Below are 23,869 nucleotides of genomic sequence, written 5' to 3' on the forward strand. Positions count from 1 at the left end.
TTCACTTCTCCGTCTACTTGCTGCTGATAAGTGAAACAGGTAATAGTCATCTTACAACAATGCTATTGCACCATGTTTTTATTGAAATGATCCAATGTTAGAAGACATTTAATGGACTTCAACTTAGTGTCTGTTCAAAACCAAGAAAAACAAGAACAAAAATCAATAATCCATTAAAAACACTCCAATAAGTAACAAGTATGACCGCATACATTGTCAAATAAATATTTGCGCCTCCTCTGATGTAAAATACACCATTCCCACTTATAAATTAAGGCGGAATGCAGTTTATTCTGACTGCCCCTAAAACAAATTCACTTGCATCTTTCATGCAAATCCAACTAAACTGCTGAAAAAACTAAGCAGTAACACAATGTAAGTAGAAAAAAGAACTTATCAAAAAAAGATGACAGTCCAAGACTACAACAAATTTCTATCACCTGCTTTGAGCAAGTCACAAAGTATTGCACAAAGTTAAGGATAGTGACACAAAAAGAACACTGAAATACTAATATCAAAAAGCACTTTTAAGACCAAAAGCTGAAGCTTGTGATGGAAAAACTCCTTTCAGAGATAGATTAAATACGCATTTAATGAAGTGTCTGGTGAATTATTGCTGGGGGGGGGGGGGGGGGGGGGGGGGGGGGGGGTTTAAAAGTGAATCCTATAAAGTGTGAGCAGGTACAGCTCCCAAGAAACATTTGCTACTTGTAATTCTATCACAGAGAGGTTCCTCTGTTCAATTTGTGGTCATGTCAAATATCAGAAACAGTTACAGTACCAATGCTAATGCTCCACCTTTCAACCACCTTAAAGAACAAGACAATTCACCACTAGAAAAAGATCAGCTGTGATGTACCCATAATCTTTTCTAAATGGACGATATGAGAAGTGTTTCACTGTAAACAAAGCTAAGTTCTCACAGTAAAAACAAACATGAGACCAAAAAAAAAAAAAAAAAAAAAAAATCTGAGCAGTGGATTTGGGTCTAAAAGCCTAAATTTTTATGTGAACTGTCTTTTTTACTGAGTTATCAAATGCTGCCCTCCCCAGATGGCCGGGTATTAAAAAGCAGATTTACTGAGCCAGACAACAATAAATAATCCTGACATTTGACTCACAACTGCTGAAGAGACATCTGTCCCAAAAGTGACCACATACTACTCTTCAGTGGTTTATACTTATCTGGTCATCTCAGAAATGTTGCCTCATGAAATGTCTGCAGGACAATCACCTTCCGTTAAGCGTTAGTTAACAGTTTAAATAACCTCATATCAACTAACATTGGTCCATGTTGTTAATCTTTCTAAAAATATTACGCCTGTCTCAAACGTTTAAAAGCCTCCAGTTGAAACAATGTGTAACAGCCTGTTTTTGCAGGACCAGGGATATTTCATCAGCGCTGCAAATTTACTACTAGAAAAAAATAATAGAACAAAACTCCAAACCAAATCTAAAAAGGTAAATAAAAAAAGAAACAAACCAAACAAAACTTTCAGCAAAAAGAAATAAAATTTAATGGTTTATGTTCAAAGTGAAACAACCAAAACAAAAGGAAGAAAAGTAAATCTAAACTGAAATCATTAACAAAGGCCATTAATTTCTCTCCAAACTTGAGATAAGCACTTGTTAAAACAAGTTTGTAACTTACATTGTAACAAATAAAAATCTATGCCTCTAGAAAGAAAAATAAATCCAAACAAAAAGAAAACAAATTAACTCAAATTGAAAGAAAAAAACAAAACAGAACGGCAAACTGAGCCTGAATGATGTTGCTCTCAGTCAGCATCAGATATAGCCTTAGTACCTCTTCCAAAAAAAAAAAAAAAAAAACAAACAAAAAAAATCCAAAAGATGTCAATTTACCTTGCGAAAATCTGCTCAGAAAAACTCTTCTGGGGTTATAAGATCTAATCTCTCCCTGTCTTTGGTCCATCTTAATTCCCTACTCATTGACTGGGGATGTTTTTTAACAGGACTCTCCTTAAATACAACTTAGAAAAGAAAAGACACTTTACACAGGGATAACAAAACAAAAAACATTTCCCTCCAGAGCTCATCGTGTTTAAATGTGTTAACCTGGTCGGAGGGTGAGCAAAACTCATAGATTAACATCAAAAAGACTGATATTCATAGTAACCTAAAACAGATTGGTTAAAAGTGCTTTGCTCTTAGATCGACTCTAGACAGTGAGTGGTATTGTAGGTCTGTGTGTCCACTGGATGATCATTTAAGGCATCTATTTCTACTTATGATGAGGACCCAGGACAAAGCACTGCTTTCCCAAAATGAAACAACTGGCTCCTTGCAAAATATTGTTCTTCACCTTCTTTAGACTGAATTATCCACCAAAATGTCAACACTTAGGAGAACAATTTCCAGCGCTTAATACTCCTTATACTCTGCATTTTCAGTGCACTGTTTGCCTGCCTTCTTTATCTAGTCCCCACAGTTATACATGCAACACATACGGACAGTATTTTAAGCTTTTTAGATAATTTAGATAATCAAACGTTATCTTGGGGGTATTTTGGGATTTTGCCCTGTACATCCTCTTCCTACAAATTTAAACTACTGAGTGTCCTCAAGCCCCAAGCATGAGTATAAAGATGGAAAAAACAGACCAAAACAAAACAAACAAAACAAAATAAATCAGCCTGGACGCTCTTTTAGACAAGTACAAAGGTGCAGAAGAGTGAACGTCTCATTTATCTCTGAATACACTAAAACCCAAACTGATGTGCCAGACTTCGCAAACTTTTGCTCACTCAAACAAAAGCCTGGCGCAGGGCATCTCCCTCTCTCCTCTACACCTGATTGTCCAGCTCTCTCTACTTGTGGCCCTTGTTGGTCTTAAAGGACACTTGCAATATCTTGTCTCCAAGCCGGTAGCCGCTCAGACTGGCGATGGCCATGGCCGCCTCCTCGTAGTTCGTCATGGTAACGAAGCCGAAGCCCTTGCACTTGTTGGTGTTGAAGTCTCGGATCACCTTGACGTTGGTGACAGCACCAAAGGGGCCGAACATCTGCCACAGGATGCTCTCGTCGGCGTCCTGACCCAGGTTGTAGATGAAGATGCACCAGCCAGAGGTGGAGTTCCCAGGGACACCGACGCCTCCCATGCTGCCCATGTGATCAACACCCATGGGAGAAAACCTGGAATGGGGGTTTTTTGTTTAGCCAGGAACATACTAAGTACACATCCAGAGGTACTGTGTCGACATACATTTATAAAGTTTCAATCACTAGTTTCCAAACTTTTTCTTTCACGTTCACTCTGCCCCTCACCTAAACCGCTGCGCCTGGTGGTGTAACGGCCCTCCAAAGCGCCGGGATTGGTTGTGGTAGAGTTGAGAAATGAGCTGCGTGTTCTTCGCCTGGTTTGGGTTGGCAGCAAACTTCACTGTGATTGGCTCAGAGGCCCCTGGTGGTTTTTGGCCATTCAGGTTTTTGACAGCGTCCTCTGCTTCTGCCCGCTTGTCAAACCGGATAAAAGCCACTCCACGGGACACACCTGGTTACGAGAGAGCAGCTGGTGACTGCCTGTTCTGACACAAGCAGCATGACTACATTTCATGAATATAGCTGCACTCTGGTTACTACTTTTTTTTTTTCCACAGAGGCACTATGTGTCACTAAGAAAATTTTTAAAAGCAAGGAAGTCATTCACCTGTCGTACCTGTACCCTGATCAACAAGTACCCGGGAGTTAATTATGCGTCCATAACGTGAAAACATGTCTTCCACGTCCTTCTGGGTCATGGACTTTGGCAGGCCGCTGATATACAGGTTGGCATCCTTTATTGTATCAGAGCTGGGCCGTGCGTATGAAACCTGGTAACAGGAAGCAAAAAAAGCTTGATTAGAAATCTGATACACATGTATAAAATAAGATAACAAAAAACTATTAAAAAGGTACAACAAGCAATCAAAGCTATAGAACTGTTCACATTTTAACATTTTTTGGACTTTAGGACAATTATATCAGGTGTTTCATAAGTTACAATCATCAACTCATCTGAAAGGTTTTGTCTGTTTATTAAACAACACCTTTGGACTCTATTAAAGAAAACTAAATGAAACGATCTGATAAAACCACATAGGTGACATTTTGTTTAAGTATTACGTCTTCAATCTGAGCAAAAATAAGTGAAGTCAGAAGCATAACAGAACATTACAGCCACAAAAAAATGAAATCAAACTGATCAAGAAGGTACTTTTTCTAGGAATTAAATACATGAAATACATTGAATCTGACAGAATGTGTCAAATCAAATAAGTAAAATTAAAGTCAAACTCAACAGACATGTCAGATAGGGCAGTAAGTGAGCTGTAAAAGCAGTATCACTTCCTCGGGCTGACATGTTCTAGCTAGTTAGCGGACAGCACAGGAGCCACAGGAGAGTTATATGACATGACATCTTTGGTTTGAGAATTGTAGAACACCTTATTGCACGTTACCTTGATAGTTTTGGACTGTAGCCTTAGTCCATTCAGTGTACTGATAGCTCTGTCTGCATCACTAGGGTTAAGATAGTTAACAAATCCGTACCCTAAACTGTGGCCTAGAGAAAAAAAAAGGAAAACAATAAAATAAAACAAAAAAACGTTGTATAGTTCAAAAAAAGCTGCAAACAAATAAATATTTAAAAACAAAAACAAATCTTAACATTGCATGCTAGTCTAAACAAACAAACAAAGAAACTGTCTACAATTAAACAGGGTTGGACTAGTTGGAGTAAATAAAACAAGTCTATGGTGGTGGAAAACTTTGATCAAACTAGTATCCAACTCAAGCAGGAAAATCAATTTGGGATATCTTTCAAACAAAAGTCACATTATAAAAAATCACTGAGGACAGAAGCCAAAAAACACTCCTTTAGTAGATATCCTGACAGTAAACACCAGCTAATCTGAACATGAGTAAGAGGCCAAACTAAGTCATAAAGCTGAACCACCACTGATCTACTCAGAGGTTGTTGCCACAACGTGTATTTTTTTGCTAAGTCTGTAACAGGAACCCCTCGCCATAACAAACAAACAAACTCTTGTATTTAAGTGTCGAACAGGTCTGTCACAGGTCTTATCGCTTCAGTGCGCAGCATACCTGCGACTTTGTCTCGAATCAGCTTGGCAGACTCCACCTCTCCGATGCTGCTGAAGAGGCTCCGCAGCTCGTCCTGCGTCATGCTCTGAGGCAGGTAGTTTACTATCAGGTTGGTCTTGGCATCCTTCGCCTCGTCCCCTCCCATGTGGTCTTCATAACCGTTTGACATGTCATACACCTCCTGCAAGTCAGCCAGGTGGGCCGAAAGAACACAAAGCGAGGTAAGCACGCAAAGTTTACAGAGCTAAAGCTGTAAAAAAAAAAAAAAAAAAATATATATATATATATATAAAAATAAATAATATATATACACACACACACACACACACACAAAAAAAAAGCTTTTTTAAAAAAGGTAAATAACTAATAATAATAATAATCTAAAAAAAACATGGTCCAAAAAGCAACACAGGCAATAAGAAAAGGACTGATGCTAAAGGAAATCAATCCAAACAAATTACTTTCAAATTAAATTGCCGCCAGCAGCACAAAGCCAAAATAGAATGAGCAATCAGTGTCCCGTACACATCCTATAATTTCTACTCTTCAGGCATCACTGACCTCGCCTCCACCCTGCTACCTCGAACGACCCCATTACATCACTGACAAGGATACAGCGACACAGAAACTAGAGCGTATGGCAGGAACAATAACACAACAGGAGGTGCATGCTTTCTCCCATTTGAATCGGTTAATGTTTTTCCCACCTCTAGTCTTTAAAAAAGACCAACTGATAAAAAGCAACCACATTATTATCGGTCACCCACAAGAACTAGTGATGACATTAATTCCCGCATGAAAAAGTCCCTGCTTCAGGGTTAGTACACTCCAAAACGGTGGAGTTGGGATGGCTGACTAGCTCTTCTGTACCACTTAATTCATAAAAAATGAATTAACTTTGACATTAGGATGAGAAGCTGGCTTTTCTTGTTATTTATTAACATAAAAACAAAGTTAGGCTTTGTTGTAAGCTTCCTGTTTTGCTTTTAAAAAGGGCTTAAGAAATGGAGAGTGTGTGTGTGAGCTGCAATCAGGGAACAATGTGAGTGAACAAGAGAAACTAAACTTTAGTTTCTGGTAGTTTTCTGGTGATTTCTTTCTAAAGCAGAAATAAATAACCATCAAACACTCAGCTGAACACGTTCTTTGGATACAGACATACTGTTGTTTTGTCTCTTTCCACCTCTCTATGTCTCTGTTTCATCGATAAATTACATCCAATCAAACATCAAAGTAATGCCACAGTAAATGTGTTTGTTTCCTTGTGTTTGATGGTTGCTTTAAAATTGCACCACAGTTTAAAAAAAAAAAAAATTTACCCATTCCTCACACATCTTCAGATGCAGTGCAAGTACCAACAGCGATGTGCATAGTTTACTTCCTGATTTTATAGTCCCTGGAACTTTTTGGTCAAGAATTAACACTGTCCATACAGTGTAATTAATGTTTTACAAACACAATAGAAGGGGCCGAAAGTTATAGGGCCACATAATGGCAACTATTACACAAGCATGTGACTGGATTTACGATGCAAACTGGTCTTAATGTAGTGGTTTACAATAAGCCAGTGTCATATTTAAACAATGGAATGCAATATAAAGGCTGCACACAGAAGGTTTGCATTTGCAAAGTAGTTAAGTAACTCTTTTATCCTCAGATTACCTCAATCACATGTTAGACTGCGATCTGTTCTGATAACCACTCTGAAGGGTCTGAGATGAGTTTACTAAACAATGTAAACTGCAACATCACTTCATAATACATTTAATAAGTTTCTTCCACTATCTATTCGGCAGAGATTGTCATGGTGGACACATTTGCTGGTGGCTGAAGTGAGATCAGGCTTGAAATGGGAAACAGTCCAGCGGTCGACCTGACAGAGGTCCATTCATGCAAGAAAAGGGTTGTGATTGTGTATTCTGGTGGGTAAGATACACTGCCTGAGAGGATGAATGAGAGTCCTGTGTTGAACCAGTCAACATGGGCAAAGCTGGTGGAAGCTGGTGTGCCTGTTTGTGATTTCTCTTAATGCCACTTGCACAGAATATAAAATCATTAGTTGTGACACCTTTTACACAATTTAAGGCTCGGTCCAACTCTCAGTATGAAGTTAAACTTTATAGTACATTAAAAGTGCGACCATATAACAGGAACCCTGTCAAGAACCTCACCAAAAACATCTGATCACACTACTAAGATTCAATTAACAAGGTCACATACGGTGGTATGGTTTGAAATGGGAGCTTGGATCTCATACTCACTTTCAAGTACTTAATGTGTCCTCGACGAACTGCCATGAAGACACTTCACTGCTCCTGAGGCTGGAGGAGGATAAGAGAAAAAAAATAACAATTCAGTCAATGTGGCTGTGAACAACCAAGCAAACCTTTTGTCAGAAGAACATGACATAAAAACAAATCCTGACACTTTTTTAAGAAGCAAAAACACAACATCACCAGAGAAAACCAACAGTTAGCATGGTTTTAAACTCTTTGTATGGTCATGTAGAAAAGTGCATATCCAAGATAACTGTATAACTCAATTGACTATTTAATTTTGTCTTTTAATTTCTGCTAGTACCATCAAGTTTGGTGCAGATGAATGCCACTACAATGTGGTGCACACATTGTGGGAACTATCTGATGTACACTGATAAAGGCACTGTTGCAAGCTCCTTTGGTAGTCAGTTTGGATCATTTTGTGCAATGTTTCATGCTTACATAATTTCCTGGATGCTGCTGTGTACAGTGCTTGAGAACTTGTCATTTATCATCTTGCTGCACTGATGAGCCAGGTCTGTAGGTAGCTGATACTGAATGATAATAAATTCGCTGTTTGTCATGAGATGATTCCACATTTAACCGGACAGCTAACGCTGTTTTATCTGATCTGCAGAACTAACATTTCTGTCTCTAGCCAAGACAATAAAAAGGTGGTCTGTCTTGTGTTATGGTTAAACTGAATAAAATAAGACAGCCACAGAGAGGGCCAGCCATTTCATCTCACACCTCCAGCTATGCAAAAGCAGTGGTGATGATTCAACCTAAAAGTATTTGTTATCATTTATAGATCAATGCAATTAATGATGAATTAATTCAAGTTGGACTAGAATAACAGTATAGGTGGATTAACCAAAAAAAACCAAAACAAAAATTTAAATTTAAGGGTAGAAAGAATTATTTGAGCTTCTGGGAAATTATATTAAAGATCTTTTAATACCTTTTGATGCCTGAATTTAGGTAAATGATAAACTGTCCCAGGTGACAACACGAGCAAGATAACAATCCAATACTGAAGCATTGGTCAGAAACAATTGACATGGAGAAAGTATGAGTATATTGTGGTGCTTCAATGTAATGGCGCTCCTAATTTAATAAGTAATATGCAGCAGTACTCGCTGTGTAAGCCAGTCGAGTGTGCTAGTATTTCGTATAGTAATCAATGAAAGAGGGGCGTCAAAAGTGGTTGCCCTGTCCTACCACAAACGACGTGTTAACTGTGCACTTTTGTTTATTTATTGCCGATCAACAGCACAAACGGTTCATGGGTTGCTCTCCATCCAAGAAACGTGCAGAGGCCTGACGAGCATTACTAGCATTAGCAGGCTAGCAGCTGCATGCTTACCCCCTCTCTGGTTGGATAGGTAAACAATGTGTGCAACCAGGCTCGACAAAAACGGCATAACATTACCATTCTACCCCTTGGCGCAAACCTATGAACACACAAGCAGTCATATTGCGAGGATGGGTTACGTGGCGGTCTCTTGCCGGATAGCTAACGTAAAAGCACCGTGGCCCTATTTTTGAGAGCGTCACATCATCGCGTTTCCTTCCCCCCGCCTAAACCCCAGCGGCCTTCCACCAGGCCACGGAGGCTAACGTTAGCCACAAGCTAGCCAACCAGTGGCTCCAAGGGCCGCAGTCAACTGACAAACCTACAAAACAGCGAATATACAGCAGAGACGGTCCGAGAAAAAAATCGACAACATTTCAAATCTTACCAGCTTTTTGGGGGTGGTTGGTGCTTCTGCTTTCCTCTCCTATTTTTTTGTCTTTCTTAACGACGTTCGGTTCCCTCCAAGTCGACCTCACGTAGCGGAGAAACAGAGGAAGGAGCTACGTGCGGATCCCCGCCACGCCCACTCGCGTCCGGCCACGCCTCTGCAGAGGAGCCGGTGAGGTCGACAGCCATGGTACAAGGGAGAACCTACGGGAGCACCGAGATGAAACTAGCAGATATTCTTTATGGGATAATTTGGAAGAATGTTACTCATGACCTGGCAATCGACACATTCATTATTCTTGGAAAAATTTTCCTGCATAAAAACAGATTCCTAAAGACCCAACCAAATTTCAACATATTTCACAAAGAACTATGTCAATATTTTCTTTCACTAAGATGATCACAAAAAAAGATTGCTGTCCAGCTTTACAACGTAATAGAAGATTTCAAGCTTGCTGAAAACCATTAATGCCCCACTATTTTCACTTAGCATATATATATATAATAATAATTATTATTATTTTATTTATTTATGTATTTATTTATCTATTTATCTTTTTTCTTTTCCAACGTTTATTTCTTTTTGTCTCTCTTACACTTCCTTCTAATTCTATTATATGTATTTACATTGCTTGTCCTTTGCCTGTTTGTATTGTGTTCACATTGCATTATGCCACTTTGTTTGTAAAATTGTTAGACTTCAATAAAGTTTGCATTTAAGAAAAAAAAAACCTAGATGAAACTAATAAAACAGTCCTGTAATACACCCCCCTTCATAGAGGCTATAATGCTCATTTTGTGATATAAAAGAAACAAGTGCTCAGAACACAAAGTAGTGCAATGTGTGTTTAATCAACAGCTCAGAGAAGGTAGGTTTTTTTTAGGTTATTGTCCCCCCTCAGAAATGTCCCCTGTGGCAATTTCAGATAAAAACAACTGCTCTGTTTACAATAATAATTCACTAACAATCAAAAAACCAGGGTCAACACAATGTAACTTTACACACTTAAACACAAGTCATCATATCACATTGATTGGTTTAATAGTGGTGTACATGAAGATAAGAAAGAGCTTCAGGCACGTGTAAGAAAAAAATGATGATAGCAACAACTCATACTCACCAAACAGAAGATGTGATATATCAGTAAGAATTATTTGTCCTTTTATTACCACTCAGCAGTATTGTATCACATTGTTGAACCTAAAAATGTATCGACTGAATAAGGGTAACAGTATATTAAAAGCAATAGACAGGTTTCCATAAACCATCAGCCTCTTTTTGGTGTCAGATAATCCAGTAATATACTACATAACTGCAGTACATGCATAATATGTTGCATGTTTTGTAGTGTACTGGAGTAAACATGCATTAATTAGCAGTAGTGAAACAGATGAGAGATCACAAGTGTTTGCAAATCAGGAACAATCATCCTAACAACAGTCACAATAATAATTTCATGCACATTTACACAATATAATATACTATCATAGCATCTGTGCAGAGTGCAGTGCTGTCCCATCTGTCATGGTGTCTTTAGTTTTTGCCCAGTACGTGATATTCCATAGATGGTCGGTCCCTCATCAGCTGTGCCACCGTCACAAGCACAACAAACTACAGTAAAAAAGGAAAGAGAGGAGAGGATGATTCTGGGTAACTACCAAATGAAACAATAATTGATTTCTGAAAATCAACAGACACATTGCAATAATTAAACACCACAATACCTCAGCAGTCAAAGAGTGTACAAAATATTGATTTCTGGTGACAAGCATCGTGACCACCAGCAGTCCACGAAGGGACTTGATGTTTGCAGTGTTAGAGGGTTATTTCGAATGTTCATCCAGCAATGTGCTACATAAACATTTTTTTTTTTATATGTAGCACTCCCAAATGAACTGCAATAATCAAATTTTGTATTTTACCAGTGGCTCAAATTAGCCTTGTTTCAAGCAGCAAGTAGCTGTTTTCAGTAGAAAATTGTAAAATAAAATATAAATAAATAAATAGGTTTTGGGCTGTTCATTGGACGATACAAGCCATTTTGATGTGACAATGGGCTATAGAAGTTTGTAATGGGTATATTCATTGTTTACTGGCATTTTATCAACCAATGGATTTATCGAGAAAGTCATCACCAAATCAATCAATAATGAAAATAATAGTTAGTCGCAGCCATATAATGCTAACTGGCTATCAGGAAACAGCAGACAGACTGTTAGTGACAGGCGGGTGAATATAGCAGAGCATTTAGCAGCTAAGGATCATCGAGAATTGATGGAAACCCGAACAGAGCTAAAGGGAGGACGAATATTGGACTGAAATTCACTGGGTGTTCAGAACCATGACAAATTAACACTAAAGTTGCTCTGTATCGTCTGGATGTGCAGCATGGCCACTGTGTTGTAACCCATTCCACAACAACTTTAGAAGATGATAACGTTGGGTATTTAGCTTGGCCAAAGTGAAATAAAAAAAGAGTTATTGCAGCTTTAAGGAATCACCAATCTAACAATAGCAAAGGTCCCTCTGTGTTTCATTGTTCAGTTAGAGTGGATATCAAGTGTGTACAGAATCAACAGAATAAAATAAAATAAGAACTGAATAAATGTTATGAAGCATTTCGCACCTCCACCAGAAAAACCACTGGGGAACCCCAGATGATAAAACTCAGCACAAACTGTAAAGCTGTATCCAGCTTCACCTGGCAGCCCTGAAAGAGTGAGACATTACATTACACAGAAGCAGTGGAACACAGAGGACCAATACAACATTCATGCTGGAGCATTTTTGTGTTTGAGTGTTGAATTTATCTAGATACGTACCTGTGTGTAAAGCTGCCATGGCTGGTCCAAAGTGCCATTGCAGGAGGGGAAAGTAGAGTTGCAGCAGCTGTGAGGAACAATACGTTCTCCAGTACGGTTAAACCAGGAGGTTTGTAGCCAATCCCTGTAGTCATGGACCCCACAACACTGCAACTGCCAGGGATCAAAACGCAAAAAGCACAGTCACTATCAATCTTAATAAAAACCCAGTAAATCGTAGTCTTCAGGAAATGTAACAGTTCTTGTGGGCAGGATTTCGGTTTCGTTCTTTTCCTGTCAACAAAACATCTGTGATAGTACCATGGGGTCATGCATGGATGATTTCAGGCCTGAGATTTGGGTTTTCCTGAGATGAGATGGAACAAGTGAGGGCCAACGCTCTTTACTGAAAGCATAAATATCTCTTTGTGGTCATTTTGGTGTCTTCATAGTAGTTTTACATTTCTTCATAATGGTTTTGCGTCTGCTTGTAATCATTTTGAGTCTCTTTGTGGTCATTTTTGTCCCTTTGTGGCTGTTTTGCATCTCTCGGTGGTCACTTTGTGTTTCTTTAAGTGATATTTGTCAGGTAAAACCCCTGACCCCTCAGTCTCTTGGGCCTGTGCCTCGTAGGCCTTACTCCATTACATGTCAGGGAGAAATACTGTAGTGTTTTACTTCACTTCATTAGTCATTTAGTCATTTAGCAGACGCTTTTATCCAAAGCGACTTACAGAAAGGGGAGGATAGGGCCACTCGGAGCGGGATTCGAACCGGGGCCGTCTGCAGTGAGGACTATAGCCTCAACACATGGGGCGGGTGCTCTAATATTAATCTAATATTTTATAGCTTAAATGGCCCAACAGTAGTAATAGCGTAAGTAGGCTGTATTTTGTGTATGCTGTGGGGATGTAGCTTGAACATAAAAATGAGCAGATCAGATTTGCACCCGCAGCAGCTACAACAATAACATGCTGCTCACACACCGCCTGCACTGAAACAGGAACAGGAGAAGCAGCAGCAGCAGCTGCAGCAGCAGGGTCCTCTGCTGGTTGTAAAAGAGAAGTGAAAAAGCTTACAGCACCTGGTATTCCCAGGCGGTCTCCCATCCAAGTACTAACCAGGCCCGACCCTGCTTAGCTTCCGAGATCGGACGAGATCGGGCGTGTTCAGGGTGGTATGGCCGTAAGCGATGAAAGATGCAACAAATACTCTATTTAATCATCACTGTCAGCAACATCTTTTTATACTTAGGCACAATTTCTGTGCAAGAGGATCTGATTACAGTGATACAATTTATGCACATTAGCATGAATGATAAAGACTCTCTATTACACTACTGGAGTGTGACTAAATACATTCACTGGAGTAGCCTTATTAAGGTACGTGGATTTCAATTTTCTGCTGCTTTAAACTTCTACTTCACTACACGTCAGAGACAAATACTGTTTTACTCCACATCATAAAACTGATAACCTGTAGAACAGGATGCAATGTAGCCTAATAAATAATAGTTTCACCATCAAAATGCTGCTATTAATGCACCAGTGTTGGTGAATTCCATCAAACAATACACAATATTCACAATACACAAGATGACAGGAGGACCACGGTTGGATATAAAAGCGAGGATTTACAGTTACTTCATATACAATCATGGCATTAAATGATCTATAAAAGGCCTCTCTGTCACCGACCCCATCGCTTACGGCCATACCACCCTGAACACGCCCGATCTCGTCTGATCTCGGAAGCTAAGCAGCGTCGGGCCTGGTTAGTACTTGGATGGGAGACCGCCTGGGAATACCAGGTGCTGTAAGCTTTTTCACTTCTCTTTACAACTAGCAAAGGACCCTGCTGCTGCTGCTGCTGCTGCTGCTGCTTCTTCAGAGGAGACGATGCAGAATATCCTCTTTTAAATACAGTTATCCTTACAGGAAGCATGTTGCTCTGGATAATGATAATGTGTTGTAAACTTTGTGAAATGCTGTATTATATATATTTTGCACATGCTTGGCTTGTGTGCATGCCTTTGCAACTCAGACCACATGAGTGATGGCTGAGCGCACACCTCCTCTTGTGTAGCATCCACAGCTCGAGAGTTGGGGTCCTGGCTGCTGCCTGTGTAATTCTGAAACACTCCACTGAGGGAAGTTATCTCTGAATCCAGCTAAAACAAAAAGGCAGAAGACACAAGGAACGTTAACAAGCATTTTCTGTACCAGAATAATCTGCCAACTAATAATCCAATAACTCAGTCCAGTGCAGATGAATTTTGTTGTAACATGCATACCTTTATGGAGTGGAAATAAGCCAACGCTGAAGCCGAACTTTCCAGACAAAAGACCACAACCAGTAGATAAACAAACTGGAGAAGAGCACATCTTATTATATACAGTACAAACACTGTTGCACATACACATACATACACACATACACATACAAACAGTGACAGCCTTACCAGTCCCTGCAGAAAGGTGGAATCCCTGAGGCTGAGCCAAGAGCCGAGGAACCCGCTGGCCAATAGGAAAGCAGCGCTGGCAAAGGTGAGGATAGCCGGCATGGTGATGTAGGAGTCAGAAAAAAATAAGCTGCTTTGCTTGTATTTCATCAGCAGATAGACTCCACTCAAGCCCACTACCAACCCCGTCACCTGGTAAAGTAAAAAAAAAAAAAAAAAAACCACTGATGAATTTTTGCTTGACTCAGTACAACAGTGTGCATTGTCTATTTGTAGTCACTCACTGAGACCAAGAATCTATTCAAATATAATATATATATTATTGCAACACCTGTAAACTCTCAAAGAAAAATCATTAGCCCTCTTTTGTTATGCTTCAGTTTTCATGTTGAATATGACAAGATAAAACATGTTAATTAGTGAGCTTTAGAGATGCTGGGAGGCTGATTTTGTTTTCTTTGAACAGAGCTGTTTCCACCTGCTTCCAGCCTTTATGCTAAGCTAAGCTATGATGTCTCCTATAACTTCAGCTTAGATATGAGTGTCTTAACAATCTTCTCATCTAACTCTTGGCGAGAAAGCAGGCGGCTTTCCCAAAGTGTTGAAGTATTCCTTTAAAATACATTTAATTTATTCAGGAACGTTTCACCGAGAACAAGCTGCATGTTATAACTGAGTAGCTGCAGCTGGGGCTTTGGGGCCTTGCTCAGGGGCACCAGAGTGGTGGTAATTAGGAAGGAGCAGGGGCTGCTTTGTCACTTTCCTGGGAACTGAACCAGAAACTTTATGATCACTCGCTAGTTTTCTAAAGGTCTTTTCTATAGTCCTGCATCTGTCATGGACACAGTGGAGGGGATTACTCTTGGTGCACTTGGTTAATTGATCTGACCACCCAAACTGAAAAAACAACAAAAACTAATGGTTTAAAACTGCTGGTTAAACCTGAATTCTCCAAACAGCCAACAAGAGAGTTGGTCCCTGTTACTTCCCACAAGCTGTGTGTGTGTGTGTGTGTGTGTGACCTGTTGTTTTTAATGTTATTAATTTTATCCAAGACAACAGAACAGAGAAAGAGTCAAAGAAGAATACATATATTTATATATAATAATGTTAAATAAAATATATACATAAATGGATTAAATACATTTAACAGTATGGAATGAAGTTAAAAAAAACAAAAAACTCGTATGTGTTATCAGACAGAAGACCAAATCACATAATGTTTAAATCTGTCCTGCTGCGCTCAGATTGTAGTTCCTCTAAAAACACGTACACACGTCCACTCGTGTCACATGACCTTTGAGACTCAAACGTGTAGCCTCTATTATACATCAAACTACATTCACACACAGGTCTGTTTTTACACTATTATACGTGATATCAAATGTATAAGTACAATAAGAAGAACTGGCATAAATGGCAACCTCATGTATAAACACATCGGATAAAAGATTATTATTGGAAACATTTTGTGTGAGACTAAAAGAAGAACACCAGATGCTGAAAATACAGTAACACCAGTAAAGTCTCACCTACCCACAGAAGCTGACATGCCAGCTGAAGTATTGTTTTCAGAGCATTTCTCCTCTGATCGCTCATTTTCAGACGTCAACAACCGCGAAGAACCAGCGCGCAAAAAGCCGGAGACGCGTCAACCTGGAGGCGCCACAATCAGAAGCGAACCGGAAACTTGACGGAAAGAAAACACAGTATGTCTTGAGGAAAAGTTGGAGAGCTGGAGTTTTTTTTTTTTTTTTTTTTAAAGAGCAGCAGACTGGTGCAACTTTCCTTCCGCAAAGGCCAAAAAAAATCTGCTTCCTCAAAGAACGCGGAAACATGGCGTTGTAATAAAACTGCCTGTAAAAAATTCTATTTTCTGTTTTCTGTCTGCAGGTTTTATGCTGAATGTGCCTGTGATGGTCATGTGACTGTCAGCGTTGCTCGCCATCCTAAACCACAACAACAAAAAGAACTCAAAGCTTGGATCCAGGTGAGGCAGGGAATGGAGGAAGTATTCAGTGTAATGTAAAAGCAACACCAAAATATAAAAAAGATACTCTATTACAAGCAAAATGCCACATTCAAAACATAAGCAAAGTAAGAGACTGGGGGCTATTAGCAAAATGGACTTAAAGGTGAAAAGAATGATGTACAAGAATGACCCCTATGAGTGTTATTTGACAATATATTATACAAATAGTTTGTAATTGCTGATGGTTTACTGATTAAGCAGCATGCTGTTAAAGCAGGTCACGGTGAATGACTGTATAGGCAACATATTTTTATCTACAGCAATGCATCATATTTTATAAACTGATGAGTTGTATGTATAATCTTCATCTATGCAGTAGGCTACAGCTGTCAAACAGACAGCTGTAGCCTACAGCTGTACAGTAAAAAACGTACAGTAAAAAGTACAATGTCTCCCAATGAAATATAGTAGAGTAGACGTACAAAATGGCAGAACATGGAAATACTCAAGTGAAGTGCCTCACATTTGGACTTAAGTACAGCACTTAAGTAGATCTACTTATTCTCTTAGCACTATAGATGCTGCCCTGAGGACTTTAAATCTGAGGAGTGTTCAGACTGATGTGACTAAATGATAAAAGTCTTATATGTTGCCTTAAAGATTCTAACCAGAAAATTTTGTGAAGCTGGTTGTTTCAAATCGTTTTAGTTAGTGCTCGGTGAGGTTACTGTCAGCTCTGTGCTCAGTGGTCTGTGTCAGAGTCTCTTCCTGCTGTAACAGCTCAGTGTCTCTGCAGTCTGACTGAGGGAGGTTTTTGTACGACCACTAATCACTGTGTGAACACTGGTCCACTATGTACACTCATACAGTAGTAAACTGCTGCATCTTCAGCCTGAACTCCACTGATGGTCAAACTGAAGTCAGAGCTGCTTCCACTGCCACTAAACCGAGCTGGTGTTCCTGTGTGACGTATGCTCACATGTCTTATTAGGAGCTTTGGAGTCTGTCCAGATTTCTGTTGGTACCAGTACATACACTGACCATCACTGCCACAGCTTGCAACAGCTTGGCTGGTTTTACAAGTGAGAGTGACAGTGGATCCTGGAGTAAATGTCTCTACTGGAGGCTGAGTCACAGTCACCTGAGCGCTGCATCCTGCAGACAAAAACAAATCATTCATTTATCAGCACAAACAAATGAGAGAAAAGGCAGCACATCATGTTTGAAATGTTGCTGAGTCAATCAACCTGTAAAACAGCAGCAGGCCAGCGTCCAGATGAGGATGGTGATGAGAGTCATGCTGCTTGTGCTTTCTGCTGTGTTGACTGACACATCTGAGTCCTGCAGTGTTGAACTCACAGGACTATAAACCTTCTGACTTCACTGGAGGATCAGCTGACCATGCAAAGCCTCCTCTCTATGGAAATCATTTCTCTGCTCTCAACACACTGAAGGCAACGAGGGACACAACATCAGGAGAAATGCTGCTGGGATTTACACCAAATATCATCTTCATGGAAGAGAAGAAAACGCATAAGAATCAGAATTAAAATGGTTTCACTGTGGAACATTTTTGACTTTATCTTCTTTACTGTTTTTTCTCTTCATTGTCAACATTTCTCTCTTTCTTGTGTCTTGTCCACATGACTTTGTCCTCATTAACAGGTGAACTACGTCCCCTGCTGGCAAACTGTATCAACACTTAACTCAAAAAGAACAGGCACAAAACTTGACTTGAGTTTTAAATGACCTTGGTATTATATGAATGAACTTGATCTTTCCTTCCACATTTCATCTCCACATCTTAAGAGTTTAAGTAAAGTATAAAATTCTGAATTTCTGTTTTCTGTTGAGGACATTTTTAAATGTTATATTTGCTCTACAGCATTTTAGGCAGTCACATATTGAATGTGTTTCAGTTTGTGCTGCTCTGTTGAAAACTGTGTTTGTTCCTCTTGAATCAGTCGTGTTTATGGGATGTTAAGCTTGACAGTTCTTTCTTAGTGAGTCAGTTTCTGTAAAGGAACAATAACGACTTAATATACAATGACATACAGAAGTAGTATATATTATCATGTGGAGACCCCCACCCACTGCCCTCCCAGACCACTCTGCCAACACATGTAAAAGTTTCTAGATCTTCCACTGACAGAACTTAATTACATTTCACTGTTAATGGTTGAATAATGTGGAAAATCATCACGTACATTATCTTCATTTATTGTTTAAAAACGTATCACTATTCTTTTTAAAAAGAAGTTTTCCTTCAATTTTAAAACCTAAGAAAACGCAATCACAATCTGCTTTCATGCCCAATAAACTGTTGAAGGATGAGAAGAGTTACTGCCTAAAACTGCGGTGAAGTACCGATTGTTTCAGATTGATAATGTTTATTAGTTAGTGCTTGGTGAGGTTACTGTCAGCTCTGTGCTCAGTGGTCTGTGTCAGAGTCTCTTCCTGCTGTAACAGCTCAGTGTCTCTGCAGTCTGACTGAGGGAGGTTTTTGTACGACCACTAATCACTGTGTGAACAGCAAGTCACTGCCTAGGTTATGTAGACTCTGACAGTAGTAAACTGCTGCATCTTCAGCCTGAACTCCACTGATGGTCAAACTGAAGTCAGTGTCTTCTCCACTGCCACTAAACCGAGCTGGTGTTCCTGATTCAAGTGTGCTTGCATATGTTATTAGGAGCTTTGGAGTCTGTCCAGATTTCTGTTGGTACCAGAACAGGTAATCATTACCATAAACAGCAGGGTTGGTTTTACAGGTGAGAGTGACAGTGGATCCTGGAGCAGTTGTCTCTACTGGAGGCTGAGTCACAGTCACCTGAGCGCTGCATCCTGCAGACAAAAACAAATCATTCATTTATCAGCACAAACAAATGAGAGAAAAGGCAGCACATCATGTTTGAAATGTTGCTGAGTCAATCAACCTGTAAAACAGCAGCAGGCCAGCGTCCAGATGAGGATGGTGATGAGAGTCATGCTGCTTGTGCTTTCTGCTGTGTTGACTGACACATCTGAGTCCTGCAGTGTTGAACTCACAGGACTATAAACCTTCTGACTTCACTGGAGGATCAGCTGACCATGCAAAGCCTCCTCTCTATGGAAATCATTTCTCTGCTCTCAACACACTGAAGGCAACGTGGGACACAACATCAGGAGAAATGCTGCTTGGATTTACACTAAATATCATCTTCATGGAAGAGAAGAAAATATGTTAGAATCAGAAATGAGGACTTTCAACATCTGGATTAAAATGGTCTCACTTTTGTTGGTACAATTTCTTTATCATCTTTCCTATGATTTAGGGTATGTGCATATATATCACAATTTTAAACGCCTTAACATTTACCTTCTTAAATTTCAACAATTTTTGAAGCATCTTGTTTTGCAGTCTTTCAAATGATGTAAAATTATGTTTAAAATATAAATTCATGGCAGAGGAAAATTAAATATTTGTCCCTCAATTTTCTAAAATGCTTAAAATGGTTCAAATGATATTAGTTCATCAAGGCATTTTAATCTCCATCCATTTAATAGTTTTGCACATTAAATAAAGTATTAATTTTGCAGTTTTAGCAGAAAAAAGTGACTTTTCAGTGCATAGATGCTTGTTCACAGAGCAGGAGGTTTTTGTACGGCCACTTAATGAGTTTGTATCACTGTGGTGGACTTTTGGTGGAGGAACCAAACTCGTCGTTGACTGTAAGTACCAGAGATTTTTATATTGTACAACATATAGCATTTATCTGTTTTATCAAATATTGAATGAGACTGTGATTAAGTTCAGTTTTTGATGTTGTTGATATTTTTTGTTATTTATCATAAAAGCTGATCTCACAGTCCGATGACTTATTGTCTGCTTCAAAATGTTTGACAGTAAAATGTTTAGTCTTCAAACCAAACATCAACAGTTTCATTTTCTTTTCATGTAATTATTTTGAAAAATAACTGAACTAAAACCTGATGTGGATTCCTGTTGAACACAAATATGATTTTATCAGTAAAAGCAGCTCAGCTTTGTGTTCACGGTTCATTCATTTTCCATGTAGTGAAAAGGAAGTGAAAGAGACAGATGACAAAGGTTTCAACTGTTTTCACATCAGTGTTTCAGCTCCGTCAGTTTAAACAGAAGAAAATCTTCACAGGGATGAGTTATTCACTGTCACACATTATCAAACAGATATGAAGATGTCATCAATAATCATCATCAATCAACCTTTTGAGTGTCATTTACACTTGAGTCATGAGGCTGATGGTATGATGCTGAGTGATTTATGAGAGCAACAGTAGAACAAGTTCTTCTCTTTGATTTGATCAAATACAGGAAATGAGCAGTATGTCATGTTTCTTTATTACCAAGCCTTCATTCTCATTCCTCTGTCTCTCCTCCCCCCTCTCCTCCCCCTCTCTCTCTTCTCCAGTGGGGGTGGTGCGACCCACCCTGACCGTCCTCCCCCCCTCCAGAGAGGAGCTGCAGCAGGGTGATGCCACACTGGCGTGTATGGCCAGCGGGGGCTTCCCCTCAGGCTGGAGGCTGGGCTGGAGGGTGGGGGGCAGCAGCAGCTCCTCAGGGGTGTCAAACAGCCCAGAGGCCCTGGGGGGGGACGGCCGCTACAGCTGGAGCAGCACCCTGAGCCTCACTGCAGACCAGTGGAGGAAGGCGGGCTCAGTGAGCTGTGAGGCCAGTCTGACTGGACAGAGCCCTGTCACTCAAACCCTGGAGCCTGACCGCTGCTCAGAGTAGAGCTTCAGCAACACTTCCTGTCTGGAAATGATGCTGCTTCTTTGATAGAGATCTGGATGAAGCTACAGATCTCCTCTCTTCACGTTTCTGCAAGTTTCACTGCTCTACTCAGTCTTTTAATCTGCATGTTGCTTTCTAATGCTGATCTTCTGCATATTCTGCTTCATGTTCATTACTCCTCAAATTAAACTGAATCTTATTTGGTTGAGAGAAACTTTTCTTTCACTCGAAATACGTCACAAACATTAAATCATTGTCAAATAAAACTGTGTATGACTATAAATCAGTGTCTTTGTGTTTCTTTTACAATATGAAAAATCCATTCTGGTCTAGTGTCATGCTATACAGGAGAATTTATTACTTTTTGACATTTCAATAGAAGATATTACATTTGAAGTATGAAGTCATTTGAAACTTTATAGTGTTTTGCAATCAACTGAACATTTACTCTTTGGTTTGAAATGTGGCTTTTTCAAATTCTTTTCTGTTTGTAACAGATCTTTGCTGCTGTCAGTGTGTTTTGTCCAACAACATTTTGACTTTTTCCAATGACAAGAATATAAGTTTAAAACTGTTTATGGAAATGTGTCACTGAGTTTCAGTTTTATTTAGATTCACTGTGGTTCTGCTTGATGGCTCTTACATCGTGTTCACTGGACCAGTTTTCCTCCTCACAGTCTCTTCACCAACCCTCTGCACCTGCAGCAGGCTGTTTTCACTTCAGTCAAACTGGAGGAGGTTTTTGTACGACTCTCAATCACTGTGTGAACAGCTGAAACAGTGAAACAGCTAGTTTGTCCCTAGTTAAGATAATCTATCCACCAACCCTTCAAAGATCACTACTTGTAATCTGAGACATTGGATCCGTACAAAAAATCAAGTCTCCGCTGGCTGACTGGTTACTTCATCGTAAAGTAAAAATTAAGGAAATCACTGGTTCTGGTCAAAATAAAAAACTGACACATTAAAAGCCTGTAAAACTGCAACTTGTCTTTCACTTTGGTTTTTGTACAAATTAAACAAGCAGGATGTAAAATGTTAATGAGCTTCAGGCAGATTTTATTACTTTTGGACAAAGTCAGGCTGTTTCCCTGTTTGCCTGTTTTGTTATGCTGAGCTAAGATACCTACAACTGGCATTAGCTTCACGTCTAACAGACAGATATGAGATGGTATTATGCAAAAAAAACAAACACAAAACTGTATTTTGTTTTTTACATTTATAGAAAACGTCTTTATGTGTATTTGTGTTTCTGGGTTTTCACAGCTTCTACTGATTCTGTCAATGAACATCACAGGATGTTGATGATAACTATTTTAACATGTTATAAAAAAATTAAATGAAATAAAAATATAAGAACATTATAGAATATGATCATATGTGAATGTGTGTTTAGTGCTTGGTGAGGTTACTGTCAGCTCTGTGCTCAGTGGTCTGTGTCAGAGTCTCTTCCTGCTGTAACAGCTCAGTGTCTCTGCAGTCTGACTGAGGGAGGTTTTTGTACGACCACTAATCACTGTGTGAACACATTAACATTGTTTATTTCATGTTGACTCTTACAGTAGTAAACTGCTGCATCTTCAGCCTGAACTCCACTGATGGTCAAACTGAAGTCAGTGTCTTTTCCACTGCCACTAAACCGAGCCGGTGTTCCTGTGTGAAGTGTGCTTACAGATCTTATTAGGAGCTTTGGAGTCTGTCCAGATTTCTGTTGGTACCAGTGCAGACAGTCATCACCAGCACAAAGGAGGTTAACAAGAGGATTACTCTTACAGGTGAGAGTGACAGTGGATCCTGGAGTAAATGTCTCTACTGGAGGCTGAGTCACAGTCACCTGAGCGCTGCATCCTGCAGACAAAAACAAATCATTCATTCATCAGCACAAACAAATGAGAGAAAAGGCAGCACATCATGTTTGAAATGTTGCTGAGTCAATCAACCTGTAAAACAGCAGCAGGCCAGCGTCCAGATGAGGATGGTGATGAGAGTCATGCTGCTTGTGCTTTCTGCTGTGTTGACTGACACATCTGAGTCCTGCAGTGTTGAACTCACAGGACTATAAACCTTCTGACTTCACTGGAGGATCAGCTGACCATGCAAAGCCTCCCCTCTATGGAAATCATTTCTCTGCTCTCAACACACTGAAGGCAACGAGCGACACAACATCAGGAGAAATGCTGCTTGGATTTACACTAAATATCATCTTCATGGAAGAGAAGGAAATATGTTACAATCAGAAATGAGGACTTTCAACATCTGGATTAAAATGGTCTCACTTTTGTTGGTACAATTTCTTTATCATCTTTCCTATGATTTAGGGTATGTACATATATATCACAATTTTAAAAGCCTTAACATTAACTTTCTTAAATTTCAACAATTTTTGAAGCATCCTTGTTTTGCAGTCTTTCAAATGATGTAAAATTATGTTTAAAATATAAATTCATGGCAGAGGAAAATTAAATATTTGTCCCTCAATTTTCTAAAATGCCAAAAAATGGTTCAAATGATATTAGTTCATCAAGGCATTTTAATCCCCATCCATTTAATAGTTTTGCACATTAAATAAAGTATTAATTTTGCAGTTTTAGCAGAAAAAAATGACTTTTCAGTGCATAGATGCTTGTTCACAGAGCAGGAGGTTTTTGTACGGCCACTTAATGAGTTTGTATCACTGTGGTGGACTTTTGGTGGAGGAACCAAACTCGTCGTTGACTGTAAGTACCAGAGATTTTTATATTGTACAACATATGACGTTTCTCTGTTTTATCAAATA

At 39.4% G+C, this 23,869-nt stretch overlaps 2 protein-coding genes, 2 non-coding genes, 1 pseudogene and 2 gene segments (V, D, J or C); 2 read left to right on the top strand and 5 right to left on the bottom strand.

Annotated features, from left to right (window-relative positions):
• Positions 1-17,692, bottom strand: part of LOC139632929 (Ig kappa chain V-III region MOPC 63-like) — a 38,899-nt gene extending 21,207 nt beyond the window's left edge. The window contains 2 exon segments of the V gene segment in view: positions 17,184-17,498; positions 17,591-17,692. Coding sequence covers positions 17,184-17,498; positions 17,591-17,642 — 367 coding nt within the window.
• The window catches only part of LOC139632926 (Ig kappa chain V region Mem5-like), a 39,065-nt pseudogene extending 17,689 nt beyond the window's left edge, over positions 1-21,376 (top strand).
• The window catches only part of LOC139632928 (Ig kappa chain V-III region MOPC 63-like), a 70,612-nt gene extending 47,187 nt beyond the window's left edge, over positions 1-23,425 (bottom strand). Inside the window, 2 exon segments of the V gene segment in view lie at positions 22,619-22,941; positions 23,034-23,425. Coding sequence covers positions 22,619-22,941; positions 23,034-23,085 — 375 coding nt within the window.
• On the bottom strand, positions 64-9,263 carry elavl1a (ELAV like RNA binding protein 1a). Of its 4 annotated transcripts, none has more exons than XM_071498213.1 (7): positions 9,107-9,263; positions 7,368-7,427; positions 5,107-5,287; positions 4,461-4,564; positions 3,680-3,833; positions 3,289-3,514; positions 64-3,156 (listed from the first exon to the last, which is right to left on the bottom strand). In XM_071498213.1, exons 2-7 carry the CDS (start codon positions 7,401-7,403, stop codon positions 2,832-2,834), a joined length of 1,026 nt encoding a protein of 341 aa, XP_071354314.1. In that variant the 5' UTR covers positions 7,404-7,427; positions 9,107-9,263; the 3' UTR covers positions 64-2,831. The 4 variants fall into 4 exon arrangements, with proteins under 4 accessions (XP_071354314.1, XP_071354312.1, XP_071354311.1 ...); XM_071498211.1 differs by having other exon boundaries at positions 3,671-3,833; XM_071498210.1 differs by having other exon boundaries at positions 5,107-5,298; positions 7,367-7,427.
• tspan37 (tetraspanin 37) lies at positions 9,942-16,227 on the bottom strand. The gene is made up of 7 exons (XM_071498214.1): positions 15,908-16,227; positions 14,372-14,563; positions 14,204-14,278; positions 13,982-14,080; positions 11,932-12,084; positions 11,736-11,819; positions 9,942-10,720 (listed from the first exon to the last, which is right to left on the bottom strand). The coding sequence occupies exons 1-7, from the start codon at positions 15,968-15,970 to the stop codon at positions 10,643-10,645; spliced, it is 744 nt and encodes a 247-aa protein (XP_071354315.1). The 5' UTR covers positions 15,971-16,227; the 3' UTR covers positions 9,942-10,642.
• On the bottom strand, positions 12,983-13,101 carry LOC139633457 (5S ribosomal RNA). Its single transcript, XR_011693741.1, has one exon. It is a non-coding gene; the product is annotated as a 5S ribosomal RNA (ribosomal RNA).
• LOC139633468 (5S ribosomal RNA) lies at positions 13,614-13,732 on the top strand. The gene has a single exon (XR_011693750.1). It is a non-coding gene; the product is annotated as a 5S ribosomal RNA (ribosomal RNA).
• Positions 23,426-23,869: the final 444 nt, after the last annotated feature.

The sequence above is a fragment of the Trachinotus anak genome, unplaced genomic scaffold, assembly GCF_046630095.1.
Source record: "Trachinotus anak isolate AG129_WGS33_773 ecotype Australia unplaced genomic scaffold, CSIRO_AGI_Tana_v1 ptg000015l, whole genome shotgun sequence".
NCBI classification, from domain to species: domain Eukaryota; kingdom Metazoa; phylum Chordata; class Actinopteri; order Carangiformes; family Carangidae; genus Trachinotus; species Trachinotus anak.